Below are 24,813 nucleotides of genomic sequence, written 5' to 3'. Positions count from 1 at the left end.
CTGGTTTGTGGTGTAGGCCCAAGCAGTAATTCCTGCTAAAACAACTAATTTTGATTTCCTTGTGATTATTCCCCACTTAACGAATTTCTGCTTTACCCCCCATTGATTGAGATAAAACATAATTGGGCCTCCAGTTTGCCCCTGCCTCTCCTTATTGCTCTTATTCAGAATACCCCTCCATCCAGCTCATTAACAATGCAGGTTAATAACGATGGGCACCTACCAGATATTCCTGGCTTCTCATTTGTACACTCGCTTTACGTCCCAGCAGCTTTTCTCTCTCTTCCCTCAGAGTCTGCAAATAGGCCTGAATCTTTTCCTGAAGAAACAGAAAATGATTTGTGGGGTGTTATTTTAGATTTAGGAGTGAGAGTGTATGTGGGCGGGGAGCTTTTCCAGCACAAACAAACACTCTATTGATGAGTGGAGAACCCAGTACGTTTATGATATCAGATATACCAAGGAAGTGGAGTCATATTACTAGACACTGCAAGTGTTTTGTTTTCAGACTCGCTGAAATTGTTTGATCTTGTTTCTCCACTGATTTACACCAACATGAAACTGAGGTCAGATTGCTGGATTTTTCATTCACTATGTGAAATATCCTGTTTTTAAGAAGGTTTAACAAACAAAGTGATACAAATTCCAGAAGCCACCAGGGCTTGAAATATGGACTGGGATTCTCAAAGGAGCCCAACTCCCACTGAATTTCAGCCCTGAAGCCCTGGAGACTGGACTGCTTGGACAGAACTAGTCTGAGTATGAGGACAAATCCTATTAGATGTGTTGATTTTTGACAAGAATGTTTGGCGTTTGCCCTAGTGCTGTCCTGAACCCTCCCTGTGCTAATGCTGCCCGGGTACCTGTTCCCTAGCTCCCAGCAAAGCTCCCAGAAGGGGGTTCCAGAGATTTCAAAATGCTGCACTGTGGGAGAGTAGTGTAAGGCCTAATGGAACCACTTTGGCTGGTTTTTCAGCCTGACACAGGTCAGCACCGCTCAGGAGTTAGTTTTGCTACAATCCAGTATAATTCCTATGGTATTTGGCATGGATCTGTACTGCCTGGAGCCCTTTTGTATGTGGACTCAAGGTCCTCGGGGTCTACACAGTGTTTAGCACAGTGATCTCCTCTAGTGCAGGCCGGCATTAGATTTAAACTTCTCATGGAGAAACACTGGAGTTCTGGATCCCAGTGGGAAACCTCATCTCCATTCTGGGCCTGGGATCTTTATCAAGGCATCTTTCCCTCCTAATGGCCTTTCTTAATTATTGCTCAGTCAGGAGACAGCTGTATCGGATCCCTCCCAGCATTGAGTGAGGCAGACTCAGCAGAAAATATTCCCACTCTCCCAACTGACAGGTTCTTTGAAATACTCCAGACAGGTGGGACAAGTAGGTTCATGATGGAATTTTTCCACAGGGTTCTCTGCAGCCATAACTCTTCTGTGGAGAGCTGGACCCAGCCCTGTGGGACAGGAGCTGCCACTGGCGCTGAGTGTGGTGAGTTGCAGGTTCTTCACTCCTTTTTCACTCCAACATGTAAGACTTAGGACATTTATCAAGGGCCTCGCTTCTCCATCTGCATGACCTTTGGAGGATTCCCAGTTGCTGGGAAACCTATTTAGGCCTGAAATCCTTTGTTCCTCTCCACTGGAGGCTCACTGAGTGGCTGTCTGGGGCTCAGGGAAACTCTAATGCTGGGGGAAGGTGAGTTTCTCAAGGCTCTGGCTTTAAAAATAGTTGGTTATTTCCTACCTGGAATTCTTCAGCAGCTTCCTCTGTAGGAATGACAGTGTGATCTCTGTGCTCCTTGGATCTGTCACACACCAGGCAGATGAGGATTTCGTCCTCTTTGCAGAACAGTTTTAGAGGCTCCTTGTGTTTCTCACACAGACTCTCTGGTTCTGGTTGCAACCTGAGTTCTCTGGCTGCTTCCACAATATTCCTGAGCTGCCTGTTCAGCCTGAGGTTCCTCTGGGGAAAGATCTCTCTGCACTGAGGGCAGGAGATGTCTGTATCGAATCCCTCCCCGCACTGGGTGATGCAGGCTCGGCAGAAACTGTGATCACAGTCTAGAGACACTGGATCTTTAAAATACTCCAGACAGATGGGACAGGTCACTTCATCCTGGAGAGTTTTTGCTGGATTCGCAGCAGCCATGGCTTCTAGTGCAGGAAAGAGACAAGAGAGGAATTTACTTTCACTTTCTTCTGCTCAGAAATGGGTTGATCAAAGTTTGCATTTTTATTAGGCATTTCTTGTCTGGGTGCGGTCACATGCTGTTTGTTTTTTGTGCACTGTAAAGAATCTTTGAATGAAGTCTGATGAATAGGACCCTACCAAATTCACAGCTGTGAAAAATGTTTCATAGACCATGAAATCTGGGTATTGTAGGGGAGAGGCAGGGCTGGGGGCACCCCAGCTGCTAGTCCCGGCCCAGGCTGGGACTTTCTATTCCTCTGCAGAGGTCACTCCCAAAGCCGTCTCAGACCCACCTCTGGGAACCTCTCCTGGCTGCAGGAAGCTCCGTGGCTGCTGGCTGGAAGCCTAGCTCTGAAAGTAGGGCAGAAGTGAGGGTGGCTGTCAGCCCCTGACCAGGGTTGAGAGGCAGCAACCCAAGCTGTCAACCTCCAACCAGGATGTAAGGCTGCCTGGAACACCCAGATGTATGGTAACCTGCCCCCACCCCCATACCCTGCAACCCTCCCTTCTGCACTGCTGTTGGTGGTGGCACTGGCTTTGGCTTTAGGACTGGGTGCCGCCAGCCGGAAGCCGCTGTTCTCCAGCTCCCCTGCTCTGAAGGCAGCAGCAGTGCAGAAATAAGAGCGGCAATCCCACAAGTCCCCTACAGTAGCCTTGCAACTCCTCCATGACCCCCCTTTTGGGTCGGGACCCCCATGGTTTGAACACTACAAAATTTTCAGAGGTAAACACCTGAAACTGTAGTAAGAAGAGGACCTGAAACATAAGGCCTTGTATTAGAGGCTTGGTATGAGGCCTGAGGCCTGAACTAAAGCAGTCAAAACTTTGCTGATATAAAGCAAAGTTAAGCTGTAAGCAAGAGGCAGGCCCTGCTCACAGAATTTGGCAAGCACAGGACTGATCTTGCAGAAACACATATTCCTAAGAGGTGCTGGGCACAGAACACTCACGCCAGCACATTCCAGAAGGGTGGTACCAGAACACCCAGATACCAGCACATTCCCCAAAGAGAACAGGAACTAACCCATCCTGTAGATAAGGTCAGGATGACAGCATGATGGATAGAGATATTTTAATCAAACCAGCACGTACAAGGCTATGGGTGGCACACTGGTATATCAGAGGCACTACGCAACTTGTTTGTATTGGTGTATACAGATGTATCTCAGAAGGAGTGTCTTTGACCAGCCTAGTGAGCAGTGGAAAGTCCAACCACTGACTAAGCTACATCCATTGTCATGAGCATACATGTCTTAGTATCCTTGTAGAATCTGCCAGGTGCTATTACTGTGCTTTGTTGACAATAAACCTGGCTGGGTGTTTTCACTGTAAACCGAGTCTGTGGATTTACGGGGCAGTTTAATTAAGGTTTGCTGTCTCCACTATCTCCTCACCCTCCTGACTGCTGCTCACATCCCCCCTAGTCTCCTCACCGTCCACCCGGTGTGCCCACTACTTGACTCCTCCCCCACCCGCCTGCCTGCCGCTCATCTCCTCTCTCCCTCCCAGCTCCTGGCTGCCCACCGTTTGCCTTCCCACCTGTCTCCTCACCCCCTCCACCTCCCCACCAGTCTCCTCACCATCTGCCCGCATGGCTGCCACTCACCTCCTCGCATCCCCACACCGCCCACCGGGCGGTCATCCCGATTCATCCTACCCAAGGAACAGCTCCGCTGATTCCTTTGCTGCCTCTAAACTCAGCTGTTTGGCTGTTTCTGTGTCTTTCACCAGCTGCCTGTTTGGCTTGAGATTTCTCTGTTGCACAGTTTCTCTGCACTGAGGGCAGGAGACATCTGCATTGGATCCCTTCCAGCACTGGGTGATTCAGGGTTGGCTGAAATTGTACCCATGCTCCAGAGTGACAAGTTCTCTGAAATACTCCCTACAGATGGGACGAGTAGCTTCATCCTGGAGACTTTCCACAGGGTTATCTGCAGCTGTGGCTCCCTCTGGACAGTAGAACAGGGTCAGGTTCACTTTCCTGAGCTCAGAAATATGCCCCACCTGCAGCATAACTGGGTATTTCCCTTCCTGGAACTGACTCTGCTGTTTGCTAAAGGTCAAGCACCAAAGAAAGACACTGTGTAGCGAGGGAGAGGGGACGTTGAAAGCTCACTAACAATGACTAAGAGAGTTGAGATACTCAAAGGTGAGTTAGTGCTCTTCGAGGGGTCACACGACCCTCTTCTGCGCAGGTCATCCCACTCTGGAACTCCCCCCGATTGGTTAAATCTGCTCTTCGGGAGGTTCTCTGCAGCTGAAACCCATCCTGATTGGTAGAGGGTGGTGGGAGGAGTTCTTAGAGGGGTCACATGACACCCTTTGCTTCCACGCATGTGTCCGCATTGACCCCGGAAGTAATACCCCCATGGGACAGGTCTTAGAGTGACAGGTGGGTGGGTCCTCAGGGGTCAGGGGAGGGGCCTATGTCTGATTGATTGTAGGCCCCTTATACTATAGCCTTCTCCATGAGAAGCACCGTGTCAGATCTGTGCTCAGGGGATCTCTCACAACACACTTACACGGCTTCCCTGTCCTCTTCACAGAACAGATCCAGGGATTTGTCATTTCTCTCATACAGATGCTCTTTTCCTTGTTTGAAATCCAATTTTTAATTTTTTCCACTATATTTTCTGGCTGATAGTTATTTCAGAGAGCCCTTTTCTGGATCAGGGTTCTGCAGCTGGGGCAGCACCAAGGATCATAGTCCCCCTCTGTCCATGTCTCACAGCACTGAGTGATACAGCCTTGGCAGAAGTTGTGCCCACAGTGTGTTGTCACTGGGTCCATGAGATATTTTAGGCAAATTGGACATTTGGTTTCCTCTTGGATTTCCCATACAGGAGTCACTGTGGCCATGACTACTGGGATCTCTGGGCTTCTGTTCTTTCTGAATCAGAAATGGTTTTGCTGATAATGGGAGGTGTCTCATATCAGCAGCACAGAAGCAGAATGAGGTGAAGAGAAAGGAGAGGCCAGGAGGTGGAGCAGGAGCAAGATAAGGAAAGAAGGAAGCAGGAACTACATAGGCAGGGAATGGGAGCAGGGGCTGTAAAGAAGCAGAAAGGGAATTGAAGGAAAAGGGGAGAAGGAAGCAAACAAACAAGAACACAAATGCTTAATCTCAGGGTCTGTCTACACAGTACGTGTCCAGATGGGGGTCGGGCTGGATAGTACTCCAGTGTCTAGCCCACACCGCCCCCTTGCTGCCATGGCCCCACTGCTGTTGGTAGTGTGTGCACTCCAGCAGAGTCAGCATGTGTATATGTACCCAAGCTGGGAATCACACCTCCTAGGTGCTGTGTAGATATGCCATCAATCAAGCTAGGACATTCTCAGGCTACGTCTTCACTACCCGCCGTATCGGCGGGTAGCAAACGATTGCTCGGGGATCGATATATCGTGTCTCATCTAGATGCGATATATCGATCCCCGAACGCGCTTATATCGATTCTGGAACTCCACCAACCTGACTGGAGTTGTGGAGTCGACATGGGGAGCCGCGGACATCGATCCAGTGCCGTGAGGACGGTGAGTAATTCGATCTTAGATACTTCGACTTCAGCTATGTTATTCATGTAGCTGAAGTTGCGTATCTGAGATCGATTTTCCCCCGTAGTGTAGACCAGCCCTTAGTGTAAGTAGGATCTGAATGAGCTCTCTCCTGACACCTAGTGATGAGCTGGGGAAGAGGACTTAAGGAGCTGCCCTTGTTTGCATGGGCACAACCACCCTGCCTAGGCGTTCGGCATGATGGGGCTGCTTTGCCAAAATGGTCACTTTTGGCTGGTGTTGGATCACCAGTCACTTTGTTATTGGGGCGAGTACTAAAGGGTTGTTATCCTTCAGCAGAACTGTGCTTGGCATTCCCTGATTGAGGGGCTCACCCTCAACTAAACTGCACTCGCTGGGCAGGAGATGTGGGTGCCAAAGTCCAGTGCATTTGAGAGAGGATTGGGACAGGTACTTGTGTCCTTTGATGTGGGACCCAGACACTATTTGATCTTTTATTTCTCTACTGTGTAATAACAAAGCTGATTGAGACTCAAGGGTGCATCTGGTTGCACAGCAACCAAACTGAAATATCAGATAACCAGGCCTAAGCATTAGGCCTGCTTTGGGACATTGTATCTGATACAATAGCCTGCCCTGTCTATACCAATAATGAGGCTGCCCCACTAACAGCTGAAATCTCTGAGAATTGTGCTAACTTGTAGGACCTCAAGACCTCCCAGAGAAGGTGGGGTGGTGAGCGGATAGCTGGTTGAGTGGCTGGTGAAGTGGTGAGTAGAGCGGTGAACTGCTGGCAGGGCAGCCAGTGCCAGAGCAAATGCCTGGACAGCAACGTGACAAGGTGTACCACTCCCCACACCCTCGCCAGGGTGGGAGGTGCACTCTGCAGATGCACCTCTGAACTCTGGGTCTTTACTGGGAGTGTGGCAGAGGGAGAAGGAAGAGGTAGGTTAAAGGAAATTTTGGTTGCTGGACTTAGAAACCTGAGCAAACGGACTTGCCCAATGAACACTGAGGTGGGTGTTTGCTCATGGTTTTATGTTTATGAATCCTGTTTGTGGCATTTTCCCAAATTAATACCAGGTTACTTCCCTCCTTTCATTAAAAGTTTCTTTTCTACACTCTGACTCTGTGCTCGCGAGAGGAGAAGTATTGTCTCCCAGAGGCATCCAGGGTGGTGTGTAATTTTCCCAGGTTACTGGGTGGGGGCCATAGCCAGTTCTGTGTTGTATTGTTGAAGAGGAACCCCTAGATATTGAACCCGGCCCTGGTTGCTGCCAGCTCCCCCAGCAGAAGGGTTATATTAATGCACAGTGAGGGCATCCACAGCCACACACAGACTTGCACTGAAACAACTATAAGTGGGAACTAAAACCCCTTGAGTTATTTCAGTGACAATGTGTTTACAGAGGAGCCTTGCTTGGCTGTGTCTTGCTGAACATCTAACTAGCCGCCTGGGACCAGCTGGGCTACAGGGGCTCCCTGGGTTAAGGTCAGAGGGAACTGGTGTGTGCTAGTGACAAGGCATGAAAACGGCAGCAACTCATTAATCTGGAGCAACCTTTGAGCTGAAGGGTGATTTTATTGGTAAATGCTCTAAGCCAGGGGTGGCCAACCTGTGGCTCCTGAGACACACGTAGATCTTTAGAAGTTAAAACTCTCCTTGTATAGGCACTGACTCCAGGGCTGGAGCTACAGGCACCAACTTTCCAATGTGCCGGGGGTGCTCAATGATCAACCCCTGGCTCTGCCACAGGTTCTGCCCCCACTCCGCCCCTTCCTACCTCCTCCCCTAAGCTTGCCATACCCTTGCTCCTCTCCCACCCCCCAAGCCTCCTGCACACCACGAAACAGCTGATTGGGACTTGCAGGGAGGGAGGGGGAGGTGCTGATCAGCAGGGCTGCCAGTGGGCAGAAGGCGCTGGCAGCGGGGCAGGGGGAGCTGATTGGGGCCTGCTGATGTATTACTGTGGCTCTTTGGCAATGTACTGTTACACTGGTAAATTCTGACTCCTTCTCAGGTTCAAGTTGGCCACCCCTGCTCTAAGCTTTATGACTTTGCTGTCTAAAGGTTACAGCCCAGACCCTTCAAAACGCCACCTAAGAGCTGGAAAGATTTTAGCTTTAAACTTTGTAAAACACCAAATACAGAACGGAAAGTAACAATCAATCCTACTCATCCCTTCACCCCCATCCCCCACCCCATTCCAGCTGCCCCAGTCTCTTCTAGTCGTTTTTTCTCCTTGAGCCAATACTGAGCCCATAATCACTGTGTGGACTAGTTCTGCTACGGGGAATATGAGCCAGAGATCCTAGTCTGGGTTTTGCCTGACTCTGGGGAGAGGCGTATTAGCTCAGAGAGAAGGGACAATGGGGACTGCTCAGCACACAAAGCTGGACATGCCGAAGTCCACAATTAGCAGCAATCTGCTCACAATCTTTGCTTCTGGAGTTTCCTGCAAGTGTTTTCCATCAACGCATTTGCCTCCACAGGTCTAGATTCTGACTCGGGTTGTACCTTTGCTCCTTTGACCTCAGCAATTAGCCAGTGTTTGGGGCCTTGCTAAGTTCTTCTGTTGGCAGGAGAAACTGATTATAGGAGCCAGGTATTTCTTTGGTGCAATCTTTATTATTTACAAAGAACATCCACACGTCTGTGTCCTGAACACGGTAGAAACAAACAGAAGCCAGCAGTTTCCTGTTTCAGAACTCCACGTCTGCCTTTCTAGGGAACCCTGTGCCTGAAGCAAGTTCTCAGGGTATGTCTATACTACCTGCTGGATCGGTGGGCAGCAATCGATCCAGCAGGGGTCGATTTATCGCGTCTAGTCTCGACGTGATAAATCAACCCCCAAGTGCTCTCCCGTCAACTCCTGTACGCCAGTGCCACGAGGTGCGCAGGCAGAGTCGACAGGGGAGCAGCAACAGTTGACTCACTGCAGTGAAGACACCGCGGTGAATAGATCTAAGTATGTCGATTTCAGTTACATTATTCATGTAGCTGAAGTTGTGTAACTTAGATCGACCCCCACCCCCCACTGTAGACCAGGCCATAGTCTCCTGCCGGGATCACACTCATGACTGGTTCTCTTGGCTTTCTGCCTCACACACACCAAGCTGCCAGCCAATCCCTCATCCCCTGTGTTTCCAGCTAGCTCCAGGGAAACCCCTCTTAGGCCTACTCTACTTAGATCAACCTAGTGACATTATTCAGGGCTGTGAAACGTGTGCTCTGAGTGCCACAGCTAGATCAACCTAACCCCGGTGCAGACAATGGAATTCTGCCGGTGACCTGGCTACGGCCTCTCAGAAAGGGGGATTAACTAGAGCGATGGAAAAAAACACTTCCGTCAATGCAGGATGCACCTACACTATGGCACTTCAGCGACCCAGCTGTAGCTCTGATGTAGCTCTGCTGTAGCAGTGACTGTAGTGTAGATATACCATTATTCTTACTGAGGCCATGTCTACATCTAAAATTTTGCAGCGCTGGTTGTTACAGCTGTATTAGTACAGCTGTATAGGGCCAGCGCTGCAGAGTGGCCACACTTACAGCAACCAGCGCTGCAAGTGGTGTTAGATGTGGCCACACTGCAGCGCTGTTGGGCGGCTTCAAGGGGGGTTCGGGGAACGCGAGAGCAAACCGGGAAAGGAGACCAGCTTCGCCGCGGTTTGCTCTCGCGTTCCCCGAACCACCCTGCAAACCGCAGGGAAGGAGACCTGCTTGCTCGGGTTTCGGGGAACGCGAGAGCAAACCGGGAAAGGAGACCAGCTTCGCCGCGGTTTGCTCTCGCGTTCCCCGAACCACCCTGCAAACCGCAGGGAAGGAGACCTGCTTCCTCGGGGGTTCGAGGAACGAGAGAGCAAACCGGGAAAGGAGACCAGCTTCGCCGCGGTTTGCTCTCGCGTTCCCCGAACCACCCTGCAAACCGCAGGGAAGGAGACCTGCTTGTTCGGGGAACGCGAGAGCAAACCGCGGCGAAGCTGGTCTCCTTTCCCGGTTTGCTCTCGCGTTCCACGAACCACCCTGCAAACCGCAGGGAAGGAGACCTGCTTCCTCGGGGGTTCGAGGAACGAGAGAGCAAACCGGGAAAGGAGACCAGCTTCGCCGCGGTTTGCTCTCGCGTTCCCCGAACCACCCTGCAAACCGCAGGGAAGGAGACCTGCTTGTTCGGGGAACGCGAGAGCAAACCGCGGCGAAGCTGGTCTCCTTTCCCGGTTTGCTCTCGCGTTCCCCGAACCACCCTGCAAACCGCAGGGAAGGAGACCTGCTTGCTCGGGGTTCGGGGAACGCGAGAGCAAGCCGGGGAAGGAGACCTGCTTGATTACCAGAGGCTTCCTCAGGTATGCTGGGATACCTGCTTATTCCACGGAGGTCAAGAAAAGCGCTGGTAAGTGTCTATACTTGATTACCAGCGCTGGATCACCAGCGCTGGATCCTCTACACTCGAGACAAAACGGGAGTACGGCCAGCGCTGCAAACAGGGAGTTGCAGCGCTGGTGGTGCCCTGCAGATGTGTACACCTCCTAAGTTGCAGCGCTGTAACTCCCTCACCAGCGCTGCAACTTTCTGATGTAGACAAGCCCTTAGACCTGGTCTACACCTAAAACTTCGGTCAGCCTAGCTACAGCGCTCAGAGCTGTGAAAATTTCACACCCCGTGTGATGTAGGTAGATCGATCTAACCCCTGATGTAGACACAGATAGGTCAAGAGAAGAATTCTTTGTTGCCCTAGTTACTGCTTCCCCTAAAGGTGGATTTACTGTATTGATGAAAAAACCCTTCTATCGATGTAGGAAGTGTCTACGCTAGTCACTCATTTCTACAGGCTCTCGGCTGGTGCGGAGCTTTCAGCTTCTTATCAAAACACCAAATCCCAATTAACTAATTCTTTGTCCCTGCCACCCCACATCTGCCTGTCCCCAGCCCCACATTAATTCTGCCTCCCAACCGCCACATCTTCCCCTCAGGGTCCCTTTTCTCCTTCTGCACCCCCAGGATTTCTTCAACCTGGTGCTGCAGGGAGGGAGGGGGTGAGGGTTCCAGGGGTCATAGAGCTAAGAAGCCAGATGATTGGGAAGACAGGAGTCTTCCAGGTCATAGGTACTAGGATGACTGTGGCTAGGAAAGCCCATTTTTTCATCCCCAGGGGGCTGTTCCCCCCACCCCCATGACTCAGTGACACTGTCTGACCGAGTCCTCCTCTATCATAGAGGACAGTGGCAAACAGGCTGCACAATCCCTGGGGCAGTGATGAGATTGGCTTCTCTACCTTGCTCATTCAATGCTCCCTATGGTTTGACAGTCCAGATGGTGCAGAGCTGAGACTGGAAGCAACCGCCAGGGTCATGGAGATGGCAGGATAGAAAGAGTACAGGGAGAGGTCACAGAGACAAGGGTGTGTGAGGCTAGAGAGGCTGACAAATTAGAGGATCGGGCCAAAAGAAATCTGATGAGGTTCCACAAGGACAAATGCAGAGGCCTGGATCCCAGTGAGATATACCCTCACCCCTTCCCTGCATGTCTCAGGGACACAGTCTGAGCCGGGATCCCCCCACCCAGAGCCAGGGTCGGATTCTCTCCCCAGGGACGGAGCCCGGCGGGAAAGTGAAGATCGGGGCCTCGTCACCAGCATCGATAAATGTCACCTGCCCCTGGTCACAGTCCAGACAAACCCGGATCCTGCTGGGGGCCTGGTTCAGGCACAGGGGGGTCACAGGGGAGGTGAGAGCCTGGAATTGACCCAGCCACTCCACAGCCCAGATCCCCCTCTCAGGGCTACAGCTGATCTGTCCCTTCCTCCCCACAGACTCTCTGGCCACCCCCAAAGCCCAGCAGCCCCCATCTCCCACCTCCACCTCCCAGCAATGTCTCCCCGAGGTGAATCCCTCACAGCCTAGCACACAGGGATCATAGTCAAATCTCTCAGGGTTGTCAGGCAGTCGCTGCTGTGTGTCTCCCCATCTCACACTTTTCCGATCCTCAGACAGGACGAGTTGGGGATGAGCCGTGTCTGGATCCAGAGTCACATTCACTGGGGAGAGAGAATCAGAGCATTAGGGGCAGAGCTCAGCCCTGGGGGAGGCTGGGACCATTTCTCTCTCTCCCCAGCAGCCCCATCCTGGCTGGGTCAGTCCTGGATCCCAGGGAGCTGCCTCTGTCCTGGGCACCTGAGACTGAGCAGAAATGTCACTGCAGCTCCTCAGTGTGTTTCTCATTTGCTTCCAGAAGCTTCAGCTCCCTTCTGCCTCTGCTGGGGCTGGTCCATTCTCACGGGCAGAGACACAGCCAGGAAGGTGTCAGCAGCTTTTTTTGAGGAGGGAGCAGAGGAGGCAGGTACCAGCTTTAAACCTCAGAGGGAAGCTGCCTCCTCTAAAGGCAGCCGCCACACCCACACTGGGGAACAGAGAGGAAGATGCAGCATTGGGGAAGAGCTGCTTAAAACCAGAGTAGGAGGTGGCATTGGGTGTGGTAGCAACATCACCTGCTTAGAGAGAAGGGAGATGCTGGCAGCATCAGAGGGAGAGCGTCTCCCCAATCCAGGAAGCAGTGAGCAGCTCCAGTGGGAGAGCCCAACCCTGCCTAGAGGAAAGCCAGGATATTGGAGAAGCGTGATCAGGAGACTCCCGGCATTGGGGTAAAGCAGAGGGATGTGTCAGCGCTCAGGGCAGAGAGTTCTGTTCAGGTGCTGCTCAGTGAGTGTTTCTGTTCATCAGTGTGGGCATGAACTCAGCACTAACCTTGGTGTCAGGATTTTTTATGTGACGCCAGCTTGCGATGTCCCCAGGAGTTCCTGAACCTTGGTGGAATTGGGGGAGGGGTGCACGAGGTCCCTCAGCTGGTGGCCCCATCCCATCTGCGGCCCCACCCCATTCCTCCTAAGTTCCCATCCCCTGGGCAGACTAGGAGTCTTGGTGGCTGTGGAGAGCCCCTAACCCTCTGCTTGCCCTGGGAGCAGGCCTGGGCCCATGTCCTTGCTCCCCAGAGTGTGCCACTCAGGGCAGGTGGAGGAAATAGGGCTCCCCAGTGCAGCCCAGGCTCCCTGGGTGTCAGCTCCGCTCTGGCTTCTGGCCTGGCCAGGGGGCAGGGCCTTGGGGGAAGAGGAACAGGGGTGGGGCCACAGAGAGGGACTGGCACTGGGAAGAGGCTGCAATCTCACCTTGTCTGTGTGCTCCTACTGGTTGCCCTCTTTTTCTCTCCAGTTCAGAGGGCAGAGTGTCTGCAGGGGGAAAGGATAAGAGAGGTGAGATTTCAGGCTTTCATATTTATAACATCGTCCCCACTCTGAACTCATAGAACTGTTTTTTCATCATGACAAAGAACAGGGGCGGCCCTAGGCTAGCTGCCAGCAACTGGCACCCCGGGCGAACCATGCAATCGGCACCCCCACCCGCAAGGGCAGATCTAGGCTGAGGTTTTTGGTAAACCAGGAAACATTTTGCCCTTTTTCCTTTTAATGTTTTTTAAGTGTTTTTTTTAAATAGAGGCTTAATTATTCGGTTTGTCCATCAGTCTGTCCAAGCTATGTTTCTGAGATCAGATAAAACAGACACAAAATTTTCAGAATAGATTTGTACACGACAACTAGATGATATTTCAGTCCGATTTCAAATAAAAAAGCATTATAATGTTCATTGTAATTTTTATCATTACCACCACATCCAATACAGAAAGAAATAAGAAAACCCTTCAGTGAACTTTAACCTGTATTTACAAAACACTCTGAATAAAAAACATTCTGTGCTCTTAAAACATGACTTTTCTTGCTTTAAGTTTTGAAAATTCAGTCACTAGTTCTTTTAGATCCAGTTTTCCAGCCATTTCATGCTCTATTGACATTGTGGCAAGTCCATCACGTCTCTCTTGCACCATTGTTGAACACAGATATGTTTTTTTATCAATTTTAACTTTGAGAGGCTACGTTCCCCACTAGCTACGGAAACTGGCAAAGTTAAAAGAATGCGTAGAGCTATAAACATATTTGGAAAACTGTCTGTGAGTTTAGTTTCACAAACAAACTTCAGTACTTCTTCAGGAGTGGAATATTTCTTAAGTCATCTCGAAAAAGCCTGACGCTCACTACTCAAATCTGTAGCATCAACGTCTTTTGAATTTTAATGAGTCAGTGCCGACTCCAGTTTTATACAAAACCTTCTGATCTATTTTGCTGTTTTCTTTTGCAAGCTGTGGATATCATATAGAAAGCCAAATACTGACTCTAGCTGCTGCATCTGTTGAAATCTTGCATCAACCGAGTGAATAGCAGTATCAAGAACTACAAAGTAGAAATTGACTTTGAACCTTTGTTTTGGGTTCTGAATGGGTGTGTCTCAGCCTTCATACGAAAAATACTGTTTCTTTTGCCGAATGCGAACTGGCTCTGGTTCAAATTCTGTCGGAAAGTCTATTTCTTCAGCAAGCTCGAGAGAATCTCCCAGTGTTTTTTCGAACCCTTCATCACTTCTGAATTCCTCCAGAGTATTTTTAGTTTGCTGCAGTTTTTGAATAGCAGAATGTATGTTCAAGTTCTTTTCCTGAAGCTGCTTACTAGTGAGATTAATGTCGAAAAGGATATATACCACAAAATGAGTGAAGTCACACATTTAAACTTGGAAAGGCCATTTGCAAGAGCTTCTGCATCTAAATGTGCCATATTGCAAGATGTTCCAGTAAAGGCAGTATCATCAGAAATTTCAGTTAGGTCATCATAAATGTTTCCAAGTTCATAGCGAAGAGGCTTCAAAGCATCAATGCGACTCTGCCATCTTGTCTGACTAAGTGGTTTCACAGTAAGAGAATTCACATGGCGAGTCAGAATCTCCCAACAGCATGTTGAGACTGAGAAAAACACAAAAACATGTTGCACTAGGTCAAAGAAACTGCTTGGCCTCCAAACAGCATCTAGCAGCATCACTGACAACCAAATTCAGAGAATGCGCACTGCAAGGAACGAAAAAGGCCCTAGGATTGATTTCCATCATTCTCCTTTGCACACCATTGTCTTTATCCTTCATATTACTCCCATTATCTTAGCCTTGGCCACATAAGTTTTCAACAGATAATGACATTGTTTAAAGCTCTTGTAGAATAGTTTCAGTCATAAAAGCTCCAGTCGTCTCCTTCAGTGGTACGAAACCCAAAAAATGTTCCTTTATGAGTACTTCAACATTATCTTCATCTGCAGACTTTTCCATATTCACAAAATGAATGATCATCATTTGTTCAACATGACTCACATCTGGTGTACAGTCTAGTATTATTGAAAAGTATTTTGCAGAATGGACAGCTTCTACAATTTTCTTTTTAATGGCATTTGCTAAGATTTTAATCAGTTCATTCTGCATATTTTTTCCTAGGTAATGAACCTGTGTTTCATGATCAGTTATTTTACGTAGATGCTCCTTCATGACTGGATCAAACACAGCTAGGTATTCAACAAATTTTAAAAAGTTTTCATTACCTGGAGTGTGTAATTTTTCATTTCTACTGTGGTCACAGAATGTTAAATTTTGCCCACAAGAACTCTCACTAAAGTAATCAGACACTCTGATATTTATTGCCAATATTCTTCTTTTTCCTTGATCACATGTAAATTTTCTTCGATTGTTTTTCCTTTTTTCAATCGTAATACAAGTTCTTTCCAATTGTGAAAAAACATTTCAAATGTTCTGTACTTCTTTCCAGTCCTTCGAATCACTTTCAATAAGTGATGTACCAATTGCTTGATTTCTAAACAACTTGTAGCAAAAGCAAAACACAGAGTCCTTCAACACTGAATATTGTAACCAGTTTCAATTAATTTCTTCCTCATTAATGAGTTTCCTCTTGTAATGCTGAGCAGAGAATTTTCTTTTATTTCCATCCTTAGGGAAGGGAAATTCATGAACTTATTTGGGTCCATGTTCCATGAGTATTTGCCGCACACTGTCATCACATCTGGGCCATGAAGCTGGGTCCCCATATTGTAACTTGTTTGTAACTTCCTCATCCTTTCTTCCTTCTACTTCATTTACGTCAATTTCTCCATGTGTCTCTGAAGGTGAATAAATTTTCTCCACTTCCATATCAGTCTGATGCTGTGAGCTGCCTTCATCTAGAAGTAAGTTTCCATCATCTTTAGTTTCCAAACTGTTTTTTTGTGGATACGAGCTACCCTCATCTCGAAGTAATATACCTTCATCTTGATGTTCCAAACTGCTTCCATGCGGATGTGAGCTAACCTCCTCTCCGAGTAAAATTCCTTCATCTGGATGCTGTGAACTGCTTCCATCTTTATTTGGATTAAAGAGAAGATATTTCAGGAAGGATCCCTGCTGTTTTGCTTGATCCTTTTCCTTCTCAGCCTTTCGTTTATGATACTCAGCTCCTGAGGGTTTTCTTTTTCCTCTTTCTGCCATGGGGCATTTGAATATTGGTATGTACGGTGCTCCCGACTGCAAGCGTTATAGCGTAAAGGATGGCTGACACATCCACCACATGGCTGGTGATTGAAACCACATTGCAGCCATCCCAACACGTCTTTTCTCTGCTTAAAGCAGGTGTAGGCAACTTCTGGTGAGCTGATTTTAAGTGGCACTCACACTGCCCGGGTCCTGGCAACAGCTCTGGGGGGCTCTGCATTTTAATTTAATTTTAAATGAAGCTTCTTAAGCATTTTAAAAACCTTATTTACTTTACATACAACAATAGTTTAGTTATATATTATAGACTTATAGAAAGAGACCTTCTAAAAACGTTAAAATGCATGACTGGCATGCGAAACCTTAAATTAGAGTGAATAAATGAAGACTCAGCACACCACTTCTGAACGGTTGCTGACCCCTGGCTTAAAGGTTCAATGATTAGCAACATACACTCACTCACCTATTAAAACATGACAGCATTAACACCAAAACAAAATGACCTTTTTCGACATTATAACCTGACACCGGTTGTTTGGAAAGTAATCCCCTTCTTTACGGTTACCCGCTTGGAGTGCGACATCATCACTTTCATAGTCTATTAAACATTAATGCTGTTACTTTTCTTTTATGGACCTTATTTATTACATGTGAATCAGCTATAACAAAGAAAAGTTCATAATTATACTGCCTGATAATAACGCTAAGGTTTAATAACACTTAAAGATACTCACATTTTGGATTAATAATGCTGAAAAACATTATTCTTTATTCTTTGGCACCAAGAAACACAATGTTCCACAGTATTCGCTCGATTCTTAACTATCTATCTGCAACATGTTAAAATGTCCGTTTGACATGTATCAGCTCACGATATCTCCTCTCTGCATGAATTTCCGGCTATGCAACCTTGATGTATATTCGAGTTATGTGTCACTAGCCTTGCAGCTCTTGCCGCTGGGGGATGTGTTTCATTGTAGCTGAGTTATTGCTTATAAAAATTGCAGAGTGGGTCATCTTGACCCTACATCGCAAATTGAAAAAAAAAATTGCTAAAATATTATTTATTTCTGTAGTAAATAAAATATTTGACATTAATAAATTATAAAAAATGTAGAGAAATGAATTATAATTCATATTCCCTCTGTATGCGCATGGGAGTTGAAATAATGACATCTTCGTTATTTTATTTGTATTTTTTTCTAATTTGATTTTTTCCCTTGAATTTTTCCCTCCATTTAATTTGGCACCCTAGATGACCGCCTAGTTCACCTATATGGATGGGCTGCCCCTGACAGAGAAACAGACAGAGACACACTCAGGTATTTCCTATAAAAAGGTCAGAAACCTTCTATTTCCTCTCTCATTCAGGCCTCTCCCATCAATGAACCAGCATCCTTGCAGCCTCACAACCATCCCAGGCCACAAAGTCTGAGATTTACTTAACTGAGATTTACTTTTCCCCTCACCATCCCCTCCCACCCTTCAGATTCCAGTTGGTTTCTCTCATTCACTTGCTGCCTTTTATCATAACCTAGACTCAGATCATGCAAAGACTTTGGCATAAAAGTTACCTTACTTTGACACTAACGGGATGTTGAGTGTTTGCAAAATCCCGGCTCTAATTGTGCGCTGTTGTGTCTGTTTACTCAGCGTCTCTATAGAGAGCAGCATGATGGGCCCTAGTCCTCCATAGGCAGAAACAGGAATAATAATAAAATCATTTTATCCGTGAGCAAATTGAGGCAGGGGGAAGGTTGGCTCCATGGACCAGGTTCACCCCTGTACCAGCTAAAGGAGAGAGGGGAGGGGCCATTTGTGACTCCGCTATTCCATGGCTGCAGGGGCTGGTGCAGACCTTGGCACAGGCTACGGAAATTCTGAACCAGCCAGATTTACATCCCTATGACAATGGCCTCCGTGTGTCTTGCCCAGTGTGCAGTGTCAGAGGCCCAGCTTTACACTGCCCATGTCCCTCTGTCCCTCGTCTACCCCCTCCCTCTTCCACCAGCCCTCACCACCCCCACCCCATTCCCAGCCCTCTCAGGAACATGCCTTGTGCCTGCAGCTGCTGGGGAGGAGGCACAAGAGGCTCCTGTGCTGGAGGGATCCCTCACCATGGGGGAGGGGCTTTCTCCTTCCCTGCAGCACATTTGGCCCAGACTAGCTGCCCTACGGGACCTGAGCACAGTGATGGGCTGGGTCCAGATTTAACAAATGGCCTTTCATTTAGGTTCTAGATTTTGGGTGCCAATCTTTAGGTCCCAGGGCTTGGTTCTCAGAGGGGTTGGGCGCCTGCAGAGCTCATTGAGTCTACCTGCAGCTGTGGAGGCTGCACAGCTCTGGAGCACCTGCCCTGCAGTTCTCTAGTTGGGAGAGAGAATCTCAGGTGCCCCAAATTAGGCCATTTTGCTAAACGGGGGTCAGAATGTTGTGACATTTGGTAAGTCGTGAATTAATGGGAAATCCTGATGCCTGGGCCCCTGCTCCATTTGCTCCATTTCTCTGCTTTCCACTAGTTATTAAGTATCAAGAATGGGTGCAAGGGTCATTACTTAAACATACGTTTGGACAGACGGAGATTGTGCATTTGCACTGACTGACTTGGCTTTGGCCTGGTAAGCAGTTTGCTTGGCATAAGGGAAATGTTGCCTTAAGTGACCTTGCTATTAAGTGATGTGTCCATAAGTTGCTCTGTGGGACAAAGAGATGTTTTGACCACACAATGTGCTTAAAGACACAGACACCCACAATGTGCTGTTAAGGAGCCGTTAACAAAGTTCAAAAATCCCATGTGGAGAGAAGGGTCAAAGTGACCTGTGCACATTAGGGTGCAATGACTGGTAATGAACGAATCAGAAAAGAGAATAACTTCAAAATAGCTTGGACAGCAAAAGTCCTGCCAATTAGAAAGTTCATGCATGTGTAGTGTGTGAGTTATAGAAGATACTAACAATGCATAACACACAAAGGTGATGGGAAAAGAACTAATAAATATATAATCTGGATGTGTATCATACGTCAGACAGTGTGAGGGGTAGTCGGAGCATTATAGGAGAAATGCATCATGACCTGCCTATGCCCCAGGAGAAGGTAGCTGGGCAGTATTTCTTTCAGTATGTCTCTCATTTCTTACTTTAATAGCAATTGTAATGGCAGGACATGCTTTTGGAACAAATAAGGGGTTGAATTAATCAGTCTGTGTGTCTTGGACCCCAAGCACGTGGCATTCTCATCCAACAGTTAAATAGAAGCATAATCTAATTATGAACCAATTGACCAGCGCCGGTCTTTTCCCACAGTTTCAGACACTTATCCCAATTTCCCCTCCTAGATCCCTTCTAGGTACCTTTGAACTTCCTCAGAGCCTCCAGCAGCGCAATAGTTTTCTGGGAGAAACCACTGACTCGCTCTTCCAGTTCAGGAGAAATCACCTCTGGCGCCTGGAACTTCCATTTCTCACACCTGGAGAGAAACAATTTCACATGATTATATTTCATTGTGAGACTCATTATAAGTGGTTGCTGGGAAGTCGCTGCTCTAATGGGCCTGGAGTTAGAATTCTTCTACTTCTCCCAGCTTCAGAGCAGATGTGACACAGCCCAGGGCAGTGCAACCTTCCCCCCAAAGGTCCCATGAATGTTCTTCAACTCTGGCCTGGAGAGACCCGCTCTGGGGATAAAAGGCGAATTGAGTCTCCATGGCCAATTTACTCCATGGCCTCCATGCTCTGAGGGACAGGAGGTTCCCAGGTGAAGTGCTGTAGAAATCTGCCCACTAGGAACAAGACTGAGACACCAACTCTCCCCTCCCCAGCTCATTTCACACAGGTCTCCAAACAGTCCTCAGGTGGGAGAGACTCTTGACCACTGCTGCCCTGGGCTGAATGGTAACCAGGGCTCCAGCAGTGACAGGCTCATAGTCCATCCCCACAATCCTGAGGTGGCCAGTCCCCCAGGGAGGTGACATCTCTGGAAAATACTTTAGGTGAGTCCTTCCCACAGAATGAATAATTCCAGAGTCTTCTGTGCAAGGATGAGAATCTCAGGATGAAGTTGATCAGAGAGATTTGTATCCAGAATGTGACCTTCCCCACACATTTTGCTGTAGAGCTCTGGGGAGATGCAGTGCAGTGTGAGGGGGAGAGAGAGAGAACCACATACATGCTCAAGGTGCTTCTGATGTCCTACAGGAGAGAGAAAGAGAGAGGAAAGAGTCTCAGTCCTAGCTGATTGACACATGGGATTCCAGGGAAGGGATTTTGCAAATATGGGGAAGAGAGGCCCTGCCCTGGCCCCAGGGCCATGGATTCCCTGAGCTAATGGGGCTTTTCCATCTCTAATACTTATGAGTCTGTAACTCTGCAAAGAACAATGGTCATTCACATGTCAGCAATGCACACGCCCAGTTACACTGAGATCTCTGACCGCTGGCTCCAGTGCTTATGATTCAGGAGCCCTCCCTTCCCTGTGTGGGGATCTGGGATGTTTCTTACCACAGGTGCCGGCTTCCAATTGTCCCTGGGGGTGCACAACCCCGGACCCTGCCCCCATTCCACTCCTTCCCCAATGCCACAGCCCCACCCTGCCTACACCCGTCTGCCCCCACTCAGCCTCATTCTGCCCCCTCCCTTGTGCGCACCCTATTCACGCTCCTCCCCCTCCCTTCCAGTACCTCCTGCACACCGCAGAACAGCTGATAGAGGCAGGTGAGAAGTGCTGGGAGGGAGGGGGAGGAGTTGATTGGCAGGGCTGCCGGCGGGCAGAAAGTGCTGGGAGAGGCAGACGGGAGCTGGCTGCCGATGGGTGCTAAATATCTGCTGATTTGTTTTCGTGGGTGCTCCAGCCCTTAAACATCCACGGAGTCCATGCCTCTGTTTCTCCCTCAATCTCACCTGCAGGAATTCATTTGCTGGCTTCTGACACTTCTCCTTTGTCACAATGATCTGCACACAAAAATGGAAAATCTGCTTGGAGAGTTTATTGATATTTTCATCATGGATCCTCACAATGTCCTTGTCCAGCTTCTCCAGCTGGGCCAGCAGGAGTTGCTCTTGTTCCTCCAGGAACTGCCGCAGTTCCTGAAATTCGGACACAATCTTCTGCCTCTCGGTTTGTGTTTGTTTCTGTATGAAAACAGGGAAAGAGCTGGTTAGCGACAGGAATGGCGCCTGGGGTCCTTTCATGGAGAGCTGAGCGTGCAGGGGGGAGAACTTGGTTGAAAATCCTCAGATTTCTGACATTTGACTTTACCCTAGAGAGAGGATTCTCTCGCAGCTTCCCCTTCTGCTCCTGTGTCTCTGGAAGGGAGGTTTGCATGTCTGTCATGTTAGCATATTGTGTTATTCATGGTCTCTGGGAATTCAGACCCAGAGCAGCAGGAGGCAGGACTCAGCACTACACTGACAGAGACACCAGGGGAGAAAAAAGTAACAAACATGTTAATGCACGAAATGAGGTGGACAGCACCTCACGGGTGACAATCAGTTCACTTGGGGAGGATTTCTGGGCAAGCCACAAGAGCTAGACATTAACTCATCAGCTGAAATGAAAGCTTATGGCTCGTTTACACACGAATCTAACCCAGCAATCCATGATCATGGAGAAACACACACAGGTCCATGTTCACCAAGGCCACACAGGAGTCTGCCTCCAAACAGACCTCCCACTGCCAGTCCCTGATGGTTCATAACAACAGGCACCTACCAGATATTCCTGGCGTTTCCCCTCTATAGTCTCTGCAAATCCCGGCACCTTTTCTATCTCCTCCGTCAGAGTCTTCCATTGGGCCTGGATTTTTTCCTGAAGAAACAGAAAGGATTTGGGAGGTTTCATTGTGAGGGTTGAGAGGGGTGTGGAGCAGGCTGACTGATTCAGGTGTGGGAGGGCCCATGCAGGCGGTGTGGGGATGTCCTATGTTCTGGGGATGCCTCAGTACCCCCCACAATTAGGCAGATTTGTATAAAGAACGGTTGGGGTTTGCCCCAGTGCTGCCCTAAACCCTTTCAGTGGCAATGCACTCTGGGTAGGTCCCCACTGTCCCATTCCCTGGTAAAGATCCCGGAAGCAGTGCATTCTGGGAGATTTCTAAAGGCTGCATTATGGGACTAAAGGAACCACTCTGGCTGGTCCCTGCCCACGTACACAACAGAACAGGTCAGACTGGCACTGGTCAGCTCCAGCCTGGGGTTAGTTTTGCTACAATCCAGTGTAATCCCAGTGGTACTTGGCATGGAGCTGAGCTGTCTGGAGCCCTTTTGTGTGTGGCCTCAAGGTGCCGGGAGTCCACACAGTGTTTAGCCCCGTGATCTCCTCTAGTGCAGGTCGGCACCATCTGAGTTTAACCCTTCATGGAGCAGTACAGGAGTTCAGAATCCCAGTGGGAAACCTCGTCTCCCTGCTGGGCCTCGGGCCTTTAGCAAGGAGTCTTTTCCTCCTACTGTCCACACTTCATCACTGCTCAGTGCTGCGGAGGGCGGCAGCATAGCTTAGTGGTTAGGGCATTGGGCTTGGCCTTGGAAAAGTGGGGGTTTATACCCAGCTCTGACACTGACCTACTGAGTGACCTTGGACAAGTCACTTCCCCCTTTGTGCCTTTGTGTCTCTTGTCCAGTTAGACTGTAACTGGCTCAGGGCAGGGATTGTCCCTCACTGGGTTTTGTGCAGGGCCCCCCACAATCGAGGTCAGATCTCATCTGGGGGCTGTAGGGGCTGCTGGGATGCCAATAACCATAATAAACACTGTGATCCAATCAGTAATAACAGCCACAGCTTGTAACTCCCTCTTCTCCAGTCTGAAGGCAGCGCTCTCCCATAGACTGGCCTGCAGCTCTTGTGAATCAAACCTCACTGGGCATTTAATAACTTCCCGTCTGCAGAGAATTCCCTTATTTCACTGGTGGGAGCTGGGTTTGAAAAGGTTTAAGCTGCTCAGAGAAAACTTTCCCACATCAGACAATTTTTAAATCTTCATCTCTTGCCTTTCTTGCCAGGCTGGAGTATCATCAATTTGTACAGCATCTTTCATGCAATAAAGGCAACACTGAATGACACAGTTACACCTGTCTGGGGCAACTTGTGATGCCATTAACCTGTAAATTCAAATCCAAAGTTATTACCCATAAGACTGGACAGCAACTCTGTACCTTGTACTCCTGGGCAGCTTCCTGTATGGGAACCACCGTGTGAGCGCGATGAGCCCGGGACTCTCTGCAGATCAGACAGATGGAGGTTTGATCCTCTTCACAGAACAGTTTCAGAGCCTCCTGGTGTTCCTCACACACCCTGTCCCCTCCTGTTCCCTTTGCTGCCTGTAAACTCAGTTGCTTGGTGATTTCTACCATGTTTGCCAGCTGCCTGTTGGGCCTGAGGTTTCTCTGCTGTACAGTTTCTCTGCATTGAGGGCAGGAGATGTCTGTATCGGATCCCTCCCAGCACTGGCTGAGGCAGGCTCGGCAGAAATTGTGCCCACACTCCACAGTGACAGGTTCTGTGAAATACTCCAGACAGACGGGACATGTCGCTTCCTCCTGGAGACTTTCCACGAGGTTCTCTGCAGCCATGGCTCCCTCTGGGCAGTTTGTAACAGTCTTTGTTTCAAATTCTTGAATTCACACTATGCCCCGCCTGCAGCAGCAAGGGGGTGTTTCCCTTCCTGGAACTGACTCATGCTGTTTGCTGAATTGGAAGGGGCCCACTGGTAACATTACAGCCCTGGAGGCTTTGGTGAAAAAATGTACCACTAGGGCTCTGGTCCTGCAATCAGCTCCTGTGCTGGTGTGGAGGGTCACGGGGTCTTCACATGGACATCAGCATCTACCTGTCAGGATGAGCCTGCAGGAGCAGGATCTGTGTGTCTAAGGAGCGATAGTCAGACTTTGGAGGGTTTTTTTTTTTTTATAATATGTAATTTTCACAGATGTTTATTTTAAGCAATTTTTATATTTATTGATTTAAATTTTCACAGTGGCACAAAAATCCCGGTTTCAGCGTTTCATTCCAATTGTTATCAATTTAAATTTTCACAGCTGTGGAGAATTATGGGGGGATCAGACAATATTTTGGTCAGACAATAACTATTTAATGACACTGGACACTGAGATTCAAAAAATTAAAGCTTTAGAACTGTTAAAATTGTCTGTGAGCAGGTAAATCTCCCCCCAGCAGCCCCCCCAGGGCAATAATCCAATTCCTCTCCCAGCACCACATGGACCGACGCTGACAGTCCATCTGATGGCAGCTCAGGGGCTGGCGTGGAATATGCTGGAATCTCAGCCTAGTCCCTAGTGGGGCAGGTGACTCCGTCTTGCACAACCACACCCAGCAAGGCCTGCACCGATTTTCTCCCTTTTTGTCAGTCCCAGCCAAGAGACCAGGGACTCAGTGATCCATGGAGATCAAGGTCACTAGGTGAGGGCTGGGGCCCAATGGCCAAGGGCAGCAGGAGTGAGGGAGCTTGTACTAGGGGCCTGCAGGGTACATGATGTGGGATAAACAGAGACCTCTCCGGTCCTCTGTCCATTCCGCTGCAGGAGGGGATCTGGGGACAGACTGCGGGGGCAGGAGAGGAGAGGGAGTTCAGCTGTGGTGGGGGAGCCGTGCTGCAAAGAGATGCTGCTGCGGATGCAGCTAATTCTCCGGGTACACTGTTGTAGCGGTTTAACAATGTGGTTAATAGAGATGTTGCAGCTCTGCTGAGC

At 48.8% G+C, this 24,813-nt stretch overlaps 4 protein-coding genes across 13 annotated transcripts in view; 1 reads left to right on the top strand and 3 right to left on the bottom strand.

Moving 5' to 3' along the window:
• The window catches only part of LOC127033274 (zinc finger protein RFP-like), a 168,571-nt gene extending 144,885 nt beyond the window's left edge, over window positions 1-23,686 (bottom strand). For 8 of the 10 annotated variants that reach the window (XM_050921171.1, XM_050921168.1, XM_050921174.1 and 5 more), the window contains exons 1-2: window positions 23,260-23,686; window positions 21,821-21,916 (exon numbers count right to left, since the gene is read on the bottom strand). In XM_050921171.1, coding sequence (XP_050777128.1) covers window positions 21,821-21,916; window positions 23,260-23,676 — 513 coding nt within the window. In that variant the 5' untranslated portion in view covers window positions 23,677-23,686. Of the gene's footprint in view, window positions 1-223; window positions 320-1,754; window positions 2,175-21,820; window positions 21,917-23,259 lie in introns of those variants that run through there. The other 2 variants (XM_050921170.1, XM_050921169.1) reach the window with 1 other exon arrangement.
• Window positions 1-24,813, bottom strand: part of LOC127033316 (E3 ubiquitin-protein ligase TRIM39-like) — a 227,224-nt gene that overhangs the window by 8,276 nt on the left and 194,135 nt on the right. The window contains exon 6 of the mRNA XM_050921314.1: window positions 11,364-11,749. Coding sequence (XP_050777271.1) covers window positions 11,364-11,749 — 386 coding nt within the window. The remainder of the gene's footprint in view (window positions 1-11,363; window positions 11,750-24,813) is intronic.
• The window catches only part of LOC127033353 (zinc finger protein RFP-like), a 161,094-nt gene that overhangs the window by 68,191 nt on the left and 68,090 nt on the right, over window positions 1-24,813 (top strand). The window lies entirely within an intron of this gene.
• LOC127033291 (butyrophilin subfamily 1 member A1-like) overlaps window positions 10,306-24,813 on the bottom strand; it is a 65,489-nt gene continuing 50,981 nt past the window's right edge. Inside the window, exon 9 of the mRNA XM_050921242.1 lies at window positions 10,306-11,363. Coding sequence (XP_050777199.1) covers window positions 11,241-11,363 — 123 coding nt within the window. The 3' untranslated portion in view covers window positions 10,306-11,240. The remainder of the gene's footprint in view (window positions 11,364-24,813) is intronic.

Source organism: Gopherus flavomarginatus, chromosome 12, assembly GCF_025201925.1.
Source record: "Gopherus flavomarginatus isolate rGopFla2 chromosome 12, rGopFla2.mat.asm, whole genome shotgun sequence".
Lineage (NCBI taxonomy): Eukaryota > Metazoa > Chordata > Testudines > Testudinidae > Gopherus > Gopherus flavomarginatus.
Note: the sequence above shows the minus strand (reverse complement) of the source record. Positions and strands in the feature narration are given on the sequence as shown.